The sequence below is a fragment of the Artibeus jamaicensis genome, unplaced genomic scaffold, assembly GCF_021234435.1.
Source record: "Artibeus jamaicensis isolate MK-2021 breed Jamaican fruit bat unplaced genomic scaffold, CSHL_Jam_final scaffold_1964, whole genome shotgun sequence".
In the NCBI taxonomy this organism is placed as follows: Eukaryota; Metazoa; Chordata; class Mammalia; order Chiroptera; family Phyllostomidae; genus Artibeus; species Artibeus jamaicensis.
The window spans coordinates 57796590-57815398 of record NW_026522030.1 but is presented as its reverse complement, the minus strand read 5'-3'; the positions used below and the strand labels follow the sequence as shown (position 1 = coordinate 57815398).

The 18809-nt window shown below is 41.9% G+C and overlaps 1 protein-coding gene and 1 pseudogene across 1 annotated transcript; both read right to left on the bottom strand.

The window, feature by feature from the left end:
* Nucleotides 1-1261: 1261 nt before the first annotated feature.
* On the bottom strand, nucleotides 1262-2390 carry LOC119058842 (interferon omega-1-like; annotated as a pseudogene).
* A 3659-nt stretch (nucleotides 2391-6049) lies between these two features.
* LOC119058844 (interferon alpha-4-like) lies at nucleotides 6050-6619 on the bottom strand. Its single transcript, XM_037158313.2, has one exon. The coding sequence runs from the start codon at nucleotides 6617-6619 to the stop codon at nucleotides 6050-6052; it is 570 nt and encodes a 189-aa protein (XP_037014208.2).
* Between the last annotated feature and the right edge of the window lie 12190 nt (nucleotides 6620-18809).

The window sequence follows — 18809 nt, the reverse complement described above, 5'->3', positions numbered from 1 at the left end:
CAGGAAGTAATTTAGATTATCATTTCATATCATAGATTTAAAAACTGCTGGTAGAATTCTGAATTTAATGTAAAAATCGATTAACAACAGGATCTGAATATCTGTAAAATCAAAAGAGGAATGTGACTGGGAGAAGGCCTGGTTCTGTGTCCTAAGGCCTTGGAGAAACATACAAGGACATGTCCAGCTCTTCATCCACAGGAGAAATTAAATACAAGTGTACATGAAAAGAATACGGGTAAAATTTATAGAAAAGGTTTATGTCAAAGATTAGGAATTTAAAAACTACTCCACCTCACTGCCCTTTGCAGACTCTCCTCTGCCTAACCTTTAAATGTTGAGGGTCTTCAGAATGAGGTTTAGCTCTCCTCATTGTCCACCCCATAAGTGACCATATCCATTCCAATGCTCTTATTACCAGACGTGGTAAGGGATCCCAACTTAATCCCTCCCCATGGTACTTTTGTAAATTCTAGACCCGCATTCCCAACAAATGCCAGTAAACCTTCTGCACTTGTGTGTCTCTCAGACACTTTGGAAACAACACCTAATGTTATTTTTTTTCTTCCCACCCTAATTTATACCTAAAACTTCTGGTGTGAATACATCATTTTCCTTTTCTTCTCTTCACAGTGCTTAATATAATAGAAATAAAATAAGCATTACTACTATTTTTATGTCTCCTTTCCTGTAAGACAAAATTTCAACACAACAGGAACACATATTGCTTTAACCTTGACTGCAGTTACAGTAATTCCTTGACTGCAGTTACACAATTTCATTTACTCAATTTATGCATATAATCTGAATACAATGAACGAATACAAAAATTTTACTATTCATTCTTCAATATCATTTACACAATAAGGATTTTGATTTTACAGTAAACCAAATCAAGCTTTTCTTTGTTAAGAATTAAATGAATAAAACAAAATGCAAACAATGACATCGAAAGATAAACATGCTTATAAATTTCAATAAAGTGTAAAGATGAATATGTAATTACATATGATTTTTAAATATTATAAATGTGATAGGTGCAAGAAGGAATAGATTAAATAAACAATAAATAAATAGATAAACAAGGAGCAAGCAGAAGGGCAGTCACCTCTGAGACACAGATTAACCAGGAACTGAATCGTTTAACGTACTCTTGCCCAACAGTATGGACAGATGATTTACTGAATTAAACCCAATGAATTCTGGGACTAAAGTTGAAATTACAGCTTTTCGACATGACCTAAATCATATGTGCATTGTATCAAGGTGACCCCAGGGGTCCATTCTTATTTCTTAACCTTTCTTGCATGGTTGTTATTGAAGTCAAGAATCTCATGATTTGCACTGAAACAACTTTCCAGGCACAGTCACTGTATTTCTTCTCTTTCAGGTAGAGACAAATGCCCTCAAAGTACTTCCTTATGGCCAGTATATGGCCCTAAATTGGAGGGGCAGTGCCTCGCTCTCCCATCTCCTGAACCAAACAGGGATCCCGGTCCTGCAGCTGCTGATAGAGCCCCATGTGCAGCTGGTTCAGGAGGGTGGTGTTCCAGGCAGAGGAAGTGTGCTCTGCAAGCAAGAGGTCGGAGATGTGCTGGAGCATCCCCTGGAGGACAGAGATGGCCTGGGCCTCCTGGACCTGGCTGCCATTTACTGTTGCCCAAGGGAATCTGAGGTCATTTCTGTCCCTCAGACAGAAGAAGAGGGAGATTCTCCTCATTTGGCCCAGAAGCTCCAAGTTCTCGCTGCTAAGTGGGACATGGTTCAAAGGTAGATTGCAACCCAGACCTCTACCAGGGCCATAGCTGGCCACCACCAGCACCGTGAGTAGAGAGCAGGAGAGCCATGGGCAAAGGAGGGGGCTGCTGGCCTGGCAGAGCTGGGCGTCTGGTGAACAACCTTACCCAATGTTCTTTGATGGACTCTCTGTCTAAGCATGGTCATTTAATAGGGAACACAATTTTCATTATCTAAACATTTCTTTACACTTCTACTTCCTTTTTTTGTTTTCATTTGTAAGTTCTTCATGTAGTCTGGGATGATGGCATTAATCTGTGCTATTAAGTTTGCAATTTTAATCTTCCTATTAACTTCAGATGTGTTAGTCCAAATGGATACCCATCAGTCAAATGACAAATGATGTTCTCCTAAAGTTAGAAGTGTATGTAGGTGTGTAAATAGAGAGGGTTGGTGGGCCAAAAATGCAAGTTCTGCTCAACAATTGAGACATTTTTTTCTGTGAATAACTTGGATGAGAACTGAGTTGTTCAAGAGGTTTGACTATACTCACACATATGAACATACTCACCTACATTTTTAATTACATAAATATTGCTCTTCTCTATATTAGAAACAAAGTTTGGCCTTGAATCTGGTGGCATTTTTGCCATCTTTACATAGAGAGCCAGGCTCCCTCAGTCCTGTGGGTTTGTGTATGTTGTGAGGTACTCACCAGGCCATGTGTGGCAAATGAGCTCTTTAGAACCAAGGACTAAGTTTTGTTTACAGTTTCCTTTACAGCAAAGGCGGAGAGTTTTACTGAATGAGTTCCTGGGACATTTCCCTTCCTCCTAGACCCATTCATGCAGGTCCATGTGGGTATACCACAGCAGGGCCACTAGGTGGGCTTGTAAAACAGTCCATTGAAATGTTTCATATTTTTGAATTCTATTAAGTTTTCAAATATATTTGGATCCTGAAATTAAATTCCCTTATCTTCTTTTTATTGATACATGCTATTGTTTTTGTTTTGTTTAATTAGTTTTTCACGTTCTTTACCCTGGATATGTGGGAATTCAATTCCTTAACCCTGGTTCACTTTCAACCTTATGAAGTAATTGTCCCAGGTTGTTATACTCAATGCAGTGTGCTTATCTGTGTAGCCCCCGAAAGCCTGTGATCTCCATGAAATTGATGCTGACTACATTATAGATGAAATATCAGTTTAATCAGGAAGAATGCAAATAATAATAAAGAACATAAAAATTATCGCCATATCTATCTCATCTAGAAAGTGAATGGAGACTATAGTGATGATACCGAATACAGTGTGATAAAAAGAGACATTAGGCAACACATTACTGAAGCTCACAATCTCTGAAACTGTATTATATGTATTGATCAGATTTAAGATAAAGAATGAATCTGATATTAATATGGTGAAAGGGAGTTTTTATTAAACAGTTCTAGATGGTTAGTTAGCAATCTAAGTGGAAATCCATGTAAAATTAATTTCATACCATAGGCCATAATGCAATCTTGGAGGAATGGCAAATTGGCAGTAAGATTAGAATTTTAAAAAGAGAGAGAAGGCTCAGAGGAACACTAGAGGTTCACAAGAAACAGCTAACCTACAGAAGAAATGTTGGTTATTTTCAAATATATATGAATTTTTAAATACTTCATAGAAAACAGGACTTGGCCACAGACTTCCTAGGTGAGCACAGCGGCTGAATGCAACCTGCCTAAGGCTTTTCTCACCCACAGACCAACCAAATGAGGAATATTAAGTAAAATATATAAAATACATAAGCCTCCATCAAAGAACGGAAGAGAAATAATACTTGAAAAGTGTCAGAAGAGCAGTGACGGAGGAGTCAGTCGTACGATTGTTCATTTTATATGTCAGCATAGCTAGTCCCCAGCACACAGATATTTGAACAAACGTAATTCTAGATGTTTCTGTGAAGGTAACAGAAACATTATAGGCATTGAACTCAAGTTATTAGACTTTGAGTAGAACAGACTACCCTTGGTTACATGGGTGGGCCTCATCCTATTAGCTAAGACTTTAGGAGAAAAAGGCTGACCTCCAGGATAATAAGAAATTCTGCCAACAGACTGCCTTTGGACTTGAAACACAACTCTTGCTAGGATTTTGAACTACTAGCCTGTTTTTGGAAAATGCTGACTAATTCAGTCTAAGAAACCAATTGTTTCCAAGAATTGTCCATTTCCTAATTTTTATATACTTCCCTACAGCTGATGATAGGACAAGACAGCAAATCACAAAAATCTATTGCAATTTACTAAGGGCCTAGGCAACCCCAAGTTGAAGACCAACAAATCCAGATGAGGAGAGTGTTGCGTAGGAAGAGATGCAAGAAGCCTCCACAGTTCCAGGCTCTTTTTGCTGTCTTAGCAATTCACACACACATCCTGGTGAAACACCACCATGAAAATATTGCACTTATTGTAAAATTTCCTTTAAATTTTCTCAAAATTGATACATGTGAAAAAAATAAAGTGTCACCAGGTCTCAGGTAACAATGATACTATTCATTCATATTCTTTAGCTTATATGAAAAATTCTTCTGGCACCTAGACAAAATTTTTCTACTGAGTGAAAGAGATGCCAAGATCGTTATTCAATGTGGCAATAAAAATATTGTTATATTTAATAATACCTGATGTCTGATATAATACATCTGTGAAACTAAAAGTGTACTTTTTAGAGTTGTTTAATTAATGTTAGTGAGATTTCCCTGATTACCTGGGGTCCCATTCCTGGACTGGCAGCTCAATCTGTCCTCCAGAGTCCTTTAGTATGTAAAAGGGGTAAATCATAGGGAGGCTTTGGTCTGCAGAGTAGGGGTAGCCAGAAAGCACATATCTCTCTCTCCCCTTCACTGGCCAATCCCAAAGAGTCCATGCCGGGCCCACAGCTGGAGACTCTGTCTCTGTAACACAACGAGTATAGAAACAGGCTAGTGACAACATTACAATCTATTGTTGCTAAAACGTAGCCTTTTGTAGCATGAAGGGACATCCCCAGAAAGTGGTAGGATTTCTGTCCACAGTAGAAGCCTGCCCTCCTCTTGGTGGCTGCCCTTGCTGCACTTGGAGACCAGGGGGCGGTCTTTCCTGAGAGGAGTTTCATTTGCCCACCCACACACTGCATCTTGCTTTCTGTTTCCTTTTAGCTACAGGGTCTATTACATCATAGTCCACAGACATTAAGGAAAGCCTCTCTTGCAGATGTTTCTGCAAAACCTAGAAATGCTATTGAACTTTTGCTTTCTACTTGTGACATTCTGCTCTCTATGGAAAACTTGATACCGAGGCAATGATGCTGAAACCACAACTGAACAAAAGCAGTTGTGTGGTTGGGTGGAGAGGTAAAGAGAATGAATGTCAAGCATGCTTTGGGGATTTCTACCTGGAGAGGAGGGAAACTTGTGTGATACGGGCATGTATCTGGAATGCCCCCATGGCATTCCCTGTAGATTGCAAACTCACACACCCAGCTGACAATGGACATTTGCACTTAGATGTCTACCAGCCAACTGTGGAGCAGACCTGCTCCTTCCAACTGTATGCCCTGGCATTCTCCACTCCAGCTGCTGGTGAGAGAAGTCACTTGTTTTTTCTTCCTCCCAGTATACCATCTATCATAAGTGATAATAATTTTAATTATTGTGTTTAGAGCTCTTTCCCCACAAAAATCTAAAGTACATGAGAACAGTAACTGTATTTGTTACAATCACCTCTATATCCTGAGGGCACCACACAACCTGGCTTAGAGAAAGTCAGTAAGCACTTACAATTTGAACACAATGTGATGGGTAAATGAATTGTGCCATCTATTTTTTACTCAGGTTGCACAGCCTGGCTTGCTGTTTCTCTTCGGGATGAATCAATACAAAAAGTTTTCTACTGTAAAAATTTAATAGACACAGATAATTTTAAATTGACTAAAATAAAGAATATATTTTAATAATACAATATGAAGGTGCACATGCCAAATGTTACATGAACCGTAAAAGTTAAACTTTCCAAATACATAAATAATTGAATTTTAAATTAATAAATGAATAAATAAATTAAAATACATGCATAATTAAACATCAGCACCGTCCTCTGTAAGCCATTGGTGCCAGTAAGGCTGAACACGATTTGACTTACTACTCCTGAAAACTTTTAACAAATCGATTTCATTCATGTGATGATCAGAGCAGAAGCCAAAGGAAGTCCAGCCTGACAGAACAGGAGGAAGTGTGATATTGTTAGTGAAGAAGAATCATGTCCATGCTGAGCCAGGTGTCCCTCCTTACTGTGCAATCTCCTCCTCTTCCACCAAGTTTGCAGATAAGGACAAAGATCTGCTGATTTCTGCTCTGACAATCTCCCAGGCACAAGGGCTGTGCTGCTTCTCCTGCAGGTAGAGAGTGATTCTCTGGAAGTATTTCCTCACAGCCAGGATGGAGTCCTCACTCATCAGGGGAGCCTCTTCCATCCCCACCTCCTGCATCAGACAGGCTTCCAGGTCACTCAGCTGCTGATCAAGTTCATTGCAGAGTTGGTCTAGGAGGTTCTTGTCCCAAGCAGCAAAGGCGCCCTCTGTGGTGAAGAGGTGGAAGGTCTGCATGATCAGCTCATGGATGACAGAAGTGGCTTGAGCCTTCTGGAACTGGTTGCCACTGAACGCCTCCAGGGGGGACTCAAAGTTGTTTCTGTCCTTCAGGCACAGGAAAGAGGCGGTCCTTCTCATTTGTCCCAGGAAATCCAAGGCCCTCCCGTTAACCAGGCTGTGGGTCTGAGGCAGGTCACAGCCCAGAGAGCAGATGGAGTTGCAGCTGAGTGCCACCAGGGCCACCAAGAAGGAAAAGGTCAGGGCCATTGGGAACCTTGCAGATGCTGCTGGCCTGGCTGAGCTGGGTGACTCTCTGAACCTTGGTCTCCAGGCTCTGTGAGGTCCAACTTTGTGCCAGTGTCTTATATGGGGAAGACAGGACTTTTCAATTTCTGATTGTTCCTTTCCTTTCTACTTCTGTTTTTGCTTTCCTTAATGCACTTTCTACATGCATTTTCATCACTATTTCTCCACCATATTTTTTCACTATTGCCCCGTACACAGAGACTTTCAGATGTTTTTCTAATCAAAGACGCCAAGAAAAGTATAAACACAGATATATAGTGTGTATATATTATATATGAGAATAAATAGTAATATACTGTATTTATATCTGTTTTTAATAAATAAAAGAAAAAAGTGTGAACTATTCTCCTTTTATTCAGTGCAGGATTAAGAATGAATAAATATAAACTGTATGTTTCAAGGTACATTTAAATGCTATTGTCATTTAATTTAATGTAATGAAAATATCAATGTAATTGATAGTTGATTATTTTAATTAATTTAATGTAACTATATAACTAATTTTATAAAGCAAAATTTTAAAAGATTTTATTTATTTTTAGAGAGAGGGGAGGGGAGGCAGGGAGAAGGGAAAGAAAAATAAATGTGTGGTTGCCTCTTGCCTGCACTTTACTGGAGCCCTGGTTCACACTCCAGGCATGTGCCCTGATTGGAAATGGAACCAGAGACACTTTGGTTCAAAAGCCAGCACTCAAACCATGGAGCCACACCACCAAGGGCCTTATACAGCAAATGTTAAGGTGATATATTAATTTATATTAATAGTAATGTATCCAATTATATATTCCAGTAAAAATTTATATAACACTTTAAAATAATACCCATGTGTAGATATAATTTTAAATCATTAAAAAGCACTAAACACTTTTAAGATGATCTTTTTCTATAAATTATAATAATAATTATCTTTTTTATTTTAATTGTTGTTTGAGTACCGTTTTCTGCCTTTTTTCTCCTCAGCCCACCCCCAGCTCTCACACTCCATTTTGTTTCCACCCCCCTTAGTTGTTGTCCATGTGTCTTGTATACTTGTTCCTGCAAATCCTTCCCCTTTTCCCCTGAAATTCCCTCCCCTCTCCCCTTTGGTCACTGTCAGCCTGTTCTCTATTTCAGTGTCTTTGGTTATATGTTGCTTGTTTGTTTGTGTTGTTGATTAGATTCCTGTTAAAGGTGAGACAAAGACCATATGATCTCACCTTTAACAGGAATTTAAAATTATTGTCTTAATATTTATATTTAACTTTTAATACTTATTTATACCAAAAAATAATTTTTAACTTCACCAGCTGCTAGATACACATCTACATATTGTCAACATTTTACCTGTTTAGCATTTGACATAATTTGTTGAATAACTTTAGTAGCACTAAATAACACAACTATTTGCATTTTATTTCAAAGCCCACATCACACTGAGACTCCAGCCTAAGCAACATCCACAAGACAGTTGATGGCAGCCCGTGAGTGAGCAAAGGCTAGGCCACCTCTCACGTCATCACTGTGAGACCCAGTGAAGCATGTAGAAGGAAAGTCCTCCAAGGAGCCACCAGGTCACCATAGGTCTGTGGCACTGATCGGGCACACACTTTGTGTGTCCTCCCTCAACTCAAGGCCAATGCTCCCAATGTGATAGACAAGAGAATTCAAACAGACAAGTGAACACTGAGAAATACGACTTTTGGGTAAAGTTGAGTTAGGAGAACCAAAAACCATTGTCATACCTATGATTTGTTGTCACTCATAAGAACTAATTTTTGCACACCCTTGGGGGCAATATGACCCATAATGAGAATACACGATTGAAACAACATCAGTTTGAATCCCTCTCTGTATTATATGACATTCCAAAATACTCAAAGGACTTTCAGTTTCCCATCAAGTCTCTTATTCTCAGACAAAAGGAAACTATCTCTGTAAGTTATGAGACTCAATTATTACTAACTATGCCTATGTAACAAATTAACTCTCAGATTTGATCCTAAACTCTCTCTTTTTTGCATAAGAAGTGATGTTGTCTCAGCCCTCCAGATTCTTACCCTTTAAAAGGTAGGCAGAGCCCTGGCAGGTGTGGCTCAGTGGACTGAGTGCTGGCCCATGAATCAAACAGTCCCTAGTTCGACTCCCAGTCAGGGCACATGTGTGGGTTGGGGGTCAGGTGGTCAGTAAGGGGCATGGGAGAGGAAACCACACATTCATGTTTCTGTCCCTCTCTTTCTCCCTCCCTTCCCCTCTCTAAAAATAAGTAGGTAAGTAAGTAAGTAAATAAATAAATAAATAGCTTGTTTGAAAAAGTGGTAGGTAGGACACCCTTGGTAAATCAGCTCCCTAGTAACTGGACTCTGTCTTATTTTCTGTGTTATCCTGGGCACCAAGCCCAGAGTGATCACTGCTAAAATAATTTTTACTAAGCAGTCTCTCAGATATTTTCCACATACTGGAAGGCATCATTATGGCCATATTTCATTAGGGTTTTAATAGACAATGGCTAATATTTTCACTCTCTAACATTTCCACTCTACTCGTACTGGTGTCAATAACTTCTACTGAGTTTACTGCTAAAATCCCCTAGGATTTTTTAAAGGTGCACAGACTCTGGACATTGAACTTGCATCTAGAGCAGCAGCATAATTTTCAGCCTTTGCCTAGCATTATATTAAACTCACATGTATGCCCTAATCTCTCATTTGCTCTCTGCTTCATCACGGTAGAAAGTAAGTAGCCTGGTGTCACATAGAGAACCATCAATCCAACTCAAGCTCTCCCTGCTTCACACAGCTCACAGCATCAGACAGTTTACGACACTTCTGTCTGCTGGATCTTTACTGAAGTTACAATGATGTATCATCATGCTGAACTTCTTGGAGACCCCTCACAAACACTGATGAATGATCATATGCTTTCGGGTACCTCCACACACTTCTGGGGGATAGTGGCTCCATTTCCACTGGAACTCCAACATGTGGCATGTGATAGTCGGAGCATGACTTCAGGTCCAAAGGCAAGTGTTGGGATGCTGATCCTTCAACTGCTGTGTTGCCTCCTCCCCTGCTCATTTTTCTTCATTCTCTAAACATGGCTATATTCTCTCTCATACACACCAGGCATGGAGACTTTAATTACCTGCTATGTTCTGAATGTTTATGTTCCCAGAGAACTCATATGTTGAAGTCCTAACCCCCAAAGTGATTGTGTGATGTGGTGGAGCCTTTGGAGAATACTTAGGGCATGAGGGTGAAGTCCACTTTAATGGAATAAGTGCCCTCATAAAAGAGGCCTGAGATAGTGATACAATGTGCAGCCAAGAGTAGGGGTGGAGGGAGCCAAATAGGGATTTGGAATAGGGTCCAGAGCTCAAGGTATACAGGAATTATTGGAAAGACATATAAGATGTCCTCACCCCTTCCCCTCCCAGTTGTGAGTTGGGGGAAGGGACACATGGAGCAGGAACATGCAGAGCTGTTTTGCATAGCCGTGGCCTTGAGGCTAATCCATAACATGGCCATTTAACATATCTATAGCCTTTGGCTGGTTACTTAGATATGTTAGATAGCTGTGGCTGGAGGATGGAAGTCCCCACCCTAAGATGTAACTGAGGGGCAGGTTCTCCAAGTTACTGTGCCTGCATGGGACCTTGGAGAAGACTGGCTCCATGGCATGGGGCCATCCCTGCCCAGACTCAGGATGGCAGCCCAGTAAACTTGGAAAAATACAGGAATGCTGGCAGGTGTAACTGATTGTGGGAGGAGTCAGAAATAGGGGTAAAGAGGAAGACTGGTGCGGGGATTTAAACCCGGACATGGCAGCTATTGAAAAGAGAGCCACGTGCTTTAGGCCAAAGTGGGGACCCCCTCTTGGTTTTGCTAGGAAAAGAGATCCACATGATTTTGGCAGAGTGTAGACCCCGCAGCTTTAGTAGAAGAGGACCATGCGGCCTAGGGGTGCTCTTATTGGCCACATGGCCTGGGAAGCAGGACAGATTTTGTCTGGATAATGGGTACAAAGAACTCTTGCCAGTGGACCATGAGAAGGTGCCACATGGCTTTGGATTAATTAGAGATCCTGGCTGGACAGCGACACGGCTGACGGTGCCAGGAGTCTGGATCCCTGGCATTTGCTTCTTTTCCCAAGTTGCGGTACCCTGAATGAGGGCAGGGAGGAAGAGGAAGCACTGTGGGTGTCTGTGGGCATCTGTGCGTATCCAAAAAGGACTTTGATATTTTAATGAAGACGTTAGCTCACTACTTTAAGCCTGTATAGCATTAAAATAAACATTTCCTTTCCTTTTCACAAATCTCTGGCATTGAAAGAAGTCTTTCTCCTATTGGTGATGCGCAATCGAGCCCAGTGGGGGGGTCCTTTGGATAGTAGTATATCGCCCTTGGCCCCCTGTGTTCTGTAACAATAGTTCCCTCATGGTTCTGCCTAATAGATTATAGTCTGTTTCCCAGCTTCTCTGAACTTAAGACATCCCATGAAATTCAGTTCAGACTGACTAATGAGAGCCTAAGTGATAGTGCAATGTACACGTTCCTGGGTTTGAAACACCCCATGTGATCTACAACTTTTTTTTTAATTTAATTATTTTTCGAGTACAGTTATCTATTTCTCCCATCCAAAAACAATAACTTTTTCATTTACACTGAGTGGAACAGACTCAAGTGCTTCACACAAATTTGGCATCCCATGTTGAACATGGCAAAGTCACAAAATAGAAGGTACCTATGACCTCAGTCACTGTCTGCAGAATAGCCAGAGAAAAGAATCATCTGATCAGAAATGCTTACAATGTGCTGTTATACAAAAAAAATAAAGTTCTACAGTGATCATACTATAACTAGTTTTCTGTTTATCATAATTAGTGTTAACTAGCCAATGTCTTTAAAATATACAATCATAAAGAACCTTTCCATAAAGAAATTGAACATTATATTTTTTAAAGAGCAAATGTGCTCTGCTTCCCCTATTTCCCATCCCCACTCCAAATTTAGATGAAAAATTATGTCATTATTATTTATGAAAGTAGATCATGTTCTTCTCCCCAAGCAAAATTTTGTACATCCATGATGTACAATGTATTTTTTATAAGCACCCCACGGTTTTGGATTCGGGCATTTCTCAGCTGGTGCAGACTCGCGAGTGCAGGCCGCTCGGCAGCGCAGCGCAGGGTCAATTCAGGACCGAGACTCGCGGAGCACGAACCACTGTCTGACTCCCTGGCCTTCCTCGGAGGACCGACCGCTACCGCAGGACCAGGCGCCCCGCAGTCTGGACTCTGACGACTCCGGGCGCAGGGGCCGGACTTCTCTCCCCGCGGGGAGCTGCGGGTCCCGGGAAGAACGTCCCGACAGGAGGCACTACACAGGGACGGGCCGGGTTGCTTTCTTCTGTCCGACCCGGGCGCTCCAGGCTGCGGCGACCGCTGGAGAGCGCGCGCTGGGGGGCGGTGCGGGTCCGCCCGCACGGCTGTGCTCTGCCGTGAAGAGTTCGAAGACCTGCTGGGGCATCCGCTGCGGGAAACAGCTGCGTCGAGTCCTCTGCGTTTGGGCGATAGTCCCTGTTTTGCCAGAAAATTTGAATTCGTTTCTGTCATCCAGGCGTGACTGAGGCGGGGCAGTGTTCGGCTGTTTCAAAAGCAGCGCAGAGATCTCGTGGTTGCCTGGGTTGTGGATCGAAAGGAGGTCCCCGCGGAGACTGGAAGCGGGGATGGAGCAGAGCATCAGTCCCGCCGCCAGGCACAGAGGGGTCCGGGCAGTGATTCAGGAAAAGGCCTCTGGAAAACAACGGGCATACAACCAGCGCCACGTTTCCCTGACGGTTCCCGGAAAGCGCGGTTCTCCGACCGGCCACAGGAGGGCGCGCGGGTGCCTTTTTGAGACTCGGGTTCGGGAAAGGCAGCCCGTGTTTTCAGTCCGTTGGGTTGCGGCGCAGAAGCCTGGAGCCCCTCCGAGCCACTCTGTGCCGCTTTAATAGTCACCAAAAAAACCTCCCTTTCGGGGGCCCTCATAGCTGAAGGCCGAGTTCTGTCTGGACCTCAACAGCGACATTTTTCTGAGGTACCTGCCACAGAGCCCCGCTTTTTCTGCACTTTACCCCGAGTTTTGGGCTTTACTCTCGCACTGAAACTCTGCCGAGGTCATTTTTACAAAGGATCCCTTTGATGAGAGACTCGAGGGTGAGAGTACGAGAGTGGTCGTGAGTACAGATACCCGATCGGTTCCGCTGGAGATGCCAGCGGATCGAAACCCGAAAGGGAAACGCCGGGGCGTGACCGCACTGCGTCGGAGACGCTGGGCAGCCAGTGGGCGTGGCCACCCCGGGGCGGGGGCGGGCCCCAGCGGATGGGCGGGGCGGGGCGGGGCGGGGGCGGGGCGGGGCGGGCAGGGGCGGGGCCCCAGTGGAGGGGCGGTGCTGGCTTCGTGAATTGAAGGCGATTGTTCCCGGTTACAAGGCTACAGACCAGTGAAGTATAGAAAAACTGGGAAGTGGGATAATTAAAACAGCATTTACTCCCACTTTTCAAAATAATAAAATATTTGAATACTAAATATAAATTTCAAATATAAAATTTAAAAACATTTTTAACATGAAAATATTTTATTAAACACTAAAATATTTAAATATTTAAGATTAAATAAATATCAATGTAAACATTTATAATTTTTTATTTTTGACACTCAGACTGTTAAAACAGCATAGATTAAATTTCAATTTTTAGAAACAGGAGCAATGTATTTTATTGATACCAAAACAGGAATTCAATACAATGTTACTTTCTTGGTTTAAAGGAGGCAAACACATTAGTAATTTCAAGATTACGAGTGTTCAGTGGAGAGCACTGCCATGTCTCACACTTTCTCATGACTTCCTGACTATTTTGAATAATTTTTCTGTAACTTCACCTTACGGAAATGTCTTCACAGGACCCCACCCTGACTGTATTGTAAAAAATAAAAACTAGTGTTGTATACAAGCAGTTGAGGACATTTAGCAAGTCAGAGCTTTTAAATTTCTTGTGTTAGAATGTTGTAGACTGATGGAATCAGCCAAAATTATTTTTGCATGGTGCCGTCCCCCTTTGTAAGGCTCCCAGAGATGTGCAAGTGGAAGGTCATTTTGACACTTTGTTCATCATGGATTTCTAGCATTAATTTCCATCTTTTACTAATGCATGTAAGTATTATTCATCTTGATTACGGAAATTTGATGCCTTCTGGAATTCCATGCTAGAGGGAAGTACACTACCTTACCACTAACCCAGAAAAGAGCTTTTTGAATGAGTGAGTGTTGTCATCTCCTATGGCTGAAAGTCTATGAATGTCTTATTTCCCATCACGATCTTACCCCTTCTTTTTTTCTTTTTACTTTTGTTGTGGTCTTTTCAACTTTTCAATTTATTCTCTGCCTTAAAATGGTATCACCAGAGGTAGTCTAAACTTCAGGATGAAAGAAGAGATTGTTCAGCTCATGTATCCTTTACAGAACAGCCATTTTTCGTTAGACAACTTTCCTCTGTGCTGATTGTCTGCAAAGTGAGCTGCAGGAGTTCTCTCATTAATGGTTCAGGACCTGGACTACAGGTGGAAACTGGGGCTCTGTCCCCTCACAGTCCTCCAGACAATCGCCTCTCAAGTTTCCATTTGCTGGAGGACCTCAACAGGGACCCACCAGTAGTGTTAAAGAAGCTGCAGTCAAAGCTTCTCTTCGGCTCTGGCTGGTGTGACTCAGTGGACTGAGTGCCAGCCTGCAAACCAAAGGGTCACCAGTTCAAATCCCAGTCAAGGCACATGCCTGGGTTGCAGGCCAAGTCTTCAGTAGGGGCCACTTGAGAGGCAACCATACATTGATGTTTTCCTCCCTTTCTTTCTTCCTCCCTTCCCCTCTCTAAAAATAAATATTTATTTATTTATTTATTTTTACAATTATTTTTTAACTACAGCATTCTTTCTTTTACTCCCTTCCCAGCCCACTGCCCTGTGCCCCCCACCTCCCTCCCCTTTCCACCCCCCTTAGTAGTTGTCCATGTGTCCTTTATGCTAGTTCCTGTAAATCCTTCCTTTTCTTCCCCTGAAATTCCCTCCCCTCTCCCCTCTGGTCGCTGTCCCCCTGTTCTCTATTTCAGTGTTGTTGTTTTTATTTTGCTTGATTGTTTGTTTTGTTATTTAGCTTCCTGTTAACGGTGAGATCATATGGTATTTGTCTTTCATTGCCTGGCTTATTTCACTCAGCATGATGCTTTCCAGTTCCATCCAAGCTGTTGCAAAGGGTATGAGCTCCTTCTTTCTTTCTGCTGCAAAGGATTCCATTGTGTATATGTACCATAATTTTTTGATCCATTCATTTACTGATGGGCACCTAGGTTGCTTCCAGCTCTTGGCTATTATAAATTGTGCCGCTACGAACATTGGGGTGCATTGGTTCTTTTGGATTGGTGTTTTAGTTCTTAGGATATAGTCCCAGCAATGGAATTGCTGGGTCATAAGGCAGGTCCATTTTTAGTTTTCTTAGAAAATTCCATACTGTTTTCCATAATGGTTGTACCAGTCTGCATTCCCACCAACAGCGAACTAGGGACCCCTTTTCCCCACAACCTCTCCAACATTTGTTGTTTGTTGCTTTGTTTATGATAACCATTCTGACTGGTATAAGGTGGTATCTCATTGTGGTTTTAATTTGCATCTCTCTGATGGCTAGTGATATTGAGCATCTCTTCATGTGTCTCTGGATATTCTGTATGTCCTCCTTGGAGAAGTGTCTGTTCAAGTCCTTTGCCCATTTTTTAATTGGGTTATTTGTCTTCTTAGAGTGCAGTCATGTAAGTTCTTTGTATATTTTGGAGATTAAACCCTTGTGTGAGATATCATTGGCAATTATGTTTTTCCATACAGTTGGTTGTCTTTTTATTTTAATACTATTTTCTTTAGCTATGCAGAAGCTTTTAATTTTATGAGATCCCATTTGTTTATTCTTTCCTTTATGTCCCTTGCTGAAGGTGACATATCAGTAAAAAAGTTGCGTGAAATATCTGAGATTTTTTAATTAATTTAATTTTTATTGATTATGCCATTATAGTTGTTCTATTTCCCTCTTCATTCCCCTCCACCCTACCCCCCCGTCCACACCATTACCCCCCCTTTAGTTTGTGACCATGTGTCTCAAGTTCTTTAGATTCTATATTTCCCATACTATTCTTGCCCCCCCATCTATTTTCTACCTACCATCTATGCTACTTATTTTCTGTACCTTCTCCCCACTTCTCCTCCTCCCACTCCCCTCTTGCTAACCCTCCATGAGATCTTCATTTCTATGTTTCCACTCCTGATCTATCTGTCCTTTTAGTTTGCTTTTGTTTTAGGTGTGGTTGTTAATAACTGTGAGTTTGCTGTCCTTTCACTGTTCATGTTTTTTTAACTTCTTTTTCTTAGATAAGTCCCTTTAACATTTCATATGCTAAGGGCTTGGTGATGATGAACTCCTTGAATTTGATCTTATCTGAGAAGCACTTTATCTGTCCTTCCATTCTAAATGAAAGTTTTGCTGGATAGAGTAATCTTGGTTGTAGGTCTTTGGATTTCATGACTTGGAATACCTCTTTCCAGCCCCTTCTTGCCTGTAAGGTCTCTTTTGGGAAATCCGCTGACAGTCTGATGGGAACTCCTTTGTAGGCGACTGTCCCTTTATCTCTTGCTGCTTCTAGGATTCTCTCCTTCATTTGAATCTTGGCTAATGTAATGATGATGTGCCTTGGTGTGTTTCTTCTTGGGTCCAAGTTCTTTGGGACTCTCTGAGCTTCCTGGATTTCCTGTGTTGAGGTCCAAAACAGATGTTGAAAAGGGACAATCCTGAATGAGCCCCAGATAAAGTTAGGCTGACCAGCAACTAAAGTTAAGCTGACCAGAAGCAGGGAAATTTTTACTTCCTAAAAGGGATAACCGCCAATTTCCCTAATAAGCCAATGGCAATCAGCTGTTTAGAGCTAGCCAATGGCTAACAGCCACATCTGCTTCTGTTCAAAGCTTGCTTGCATACCCCTATGTAAGGACATAGCTGTAAGCGCTGGGGCGCGGCTCTCATTTGCAGCTCTCCTGAGCATAGTGTCCTCGGACACTCAGAGAGCTCGCCCCTGCGCAGGTAAAACTTGGCCAATAAAGTAACATCTTGAAAATTCTGAAAGTCTCCGAACCTCTGTTTCTCGTGATGGTGGATGCAACACCTGGAAGTCTATTTCCTTTGCCAGATTGGGGAAATTCTCCTTTATTATTTGTTCAAATAAGTTTTCCACTGGTGGCTGTGCCTTTCCCCCTTCTGGCACCCCTATAATTCGCATGTTGGAGCGTTTAAAGATGTCCTGGAGGTTCCTAAGCCTCTCCTCATTTTTTTGAATTCTTGCTTCTTCACTCTTTTCTGTTTGGCCATTATTTGCTTTCTTCTGGTCCACTCCATTGATCTGAGTCCCAGTTTCCTTTTCATCGCTATTGGTTTCCTGTGCAATTTAATTCATTTCAATTAGTTTCACCTTCATATGTTTCTCTAATTTGTGGCTATAATCAACCAGATCTGTGAGCATCCCAATCACCAGTGTTTTAAACTGTGCATCTGAGAGTTTGCTATTTCTTCATCACTTAGATTTATAGTCTCTGGGGCTTTGAGATCTTCTTGAGCCATTTTTGGTCTGTTCGCGCCCTTTAAGTATGAGGAGCGGAGCCTTGGACTCCCAGGTCGCTGGGTTGTGACGTGTATGTGGGGGCGTGGTCAGAGCATGGAAATGGCGACCCCTCTGCTGTTTTGCACCACTGGGTGAGGAGCAGAGTCTTAGGTGGTTCACCTGGTCAGGACCACTCAGGTCGCTGGATTATCATGCTGTATGTAGAGGTGGGGTCAGAGCAGGGAAATGGCGGCGCCCTCTCCTGCCGCTCCCCACTGGGGCCTGTTGGGTCCCGTCTAACTGCCCACTCCCTGGCTGGTCTACCTGCACCCGAATGCATGACCACAGTCAAATCTCGGCCCTGCTCCCTCGCTGGTTCTCCGCAGTCACTTGCTAGGTTGGTCCACCCGTTGCAACCCTGCGCCTGGATCCTGTGTGCCTGAGTCTGTCTGACCTTTCCTGTGCAACCCCGCTCCTCCAGCTGCTGGTTTCGCCCCTCTTACCGGTCAGTCTGAAGAATTTGTTGTTATCAGACTTCCGAAAAGTTCAATTTTCTGTGTTCTGGCTGTGTTTTCTGTTGCTAATATTTAGTTGACTCTAAACTTGGTTGTGTGAGAAAGCAAGGCATCTCCACCTATGCCTCCATCTTGGCAGAAGTCTTAATATCTGAGATTTTCTTGCCAATGTTCTCCTCTAGGACTTTAATGGTTTCAAGGCTTATATTTAAGTCTTTTATCCACCTTGAATTTATTTTGATGTATGGTATAAGTCAGTGCTCAAGTTTCATTTTTTTGCACGTAACTGTCCAGTTCTCCCAACACCATTTGTTGAAGAGGCTATTTTTAGTACATTTTATGTTACTGTCCCCTTTGTTGAATATATTAAGTGACTGTAGAGAGTTGGGTTTATTTCTGGGCTTTCTGTTCTGTTTCATTGGTCTATGTGCCTGTTTTTATGCCAGTACCATGCTGTTTTGATTACAGTGGCTTTGTAATATAATTTGATATCAGGTATTGTGATTCCTCCTACTTTGTTCTTCTTTCTCAAAATAGCAGCTGCTCTTCGGGCTCGTTTATGGTGCCATATAAATTTTTGAAGTGTTTGTTCTATGTCTGTGAAATATGCCATTGGTACTTTAATAGGTATTGCATTGAATCTGTAAATTGCTTTGGGTAGTATGGACATTCTGATGATGTTAATTCTTCCAATCCATGAACACGGTATATGTTTCCATTTGTTTGTATCTTCCTTGATTTCTTTCTTCAGTGTTGTGTAGTTTTCTGCATATAGGTCTTTCACCTCCTTGGCTAGGTTTATTAAAAAAAAATTATTTTTGTTTTTGCTAGATTGAATGGGATTTTTTTTCTTGTTTTCTGCTTCTGCTGATTTATTGTTAGTATATAAAAATGCCTTTGATTTCTGGATATTGACTTTGTATCCTGCTGTTTTACCAAATTCATTCATTAGTTCAAGCAGCTTTTGAGTAGAGTCTATAGGATTTTCTATATA

Excerpts from the sequence above, each read along its gene's own strand:
- LOC119058844 (XM_037158313.2), bottom strand. The coding sequence starts at position 6,619 with ATGGCCCTGACCTTTTCCTTCTTGGTGGCCCTGGTGGCACTCAGCTGC.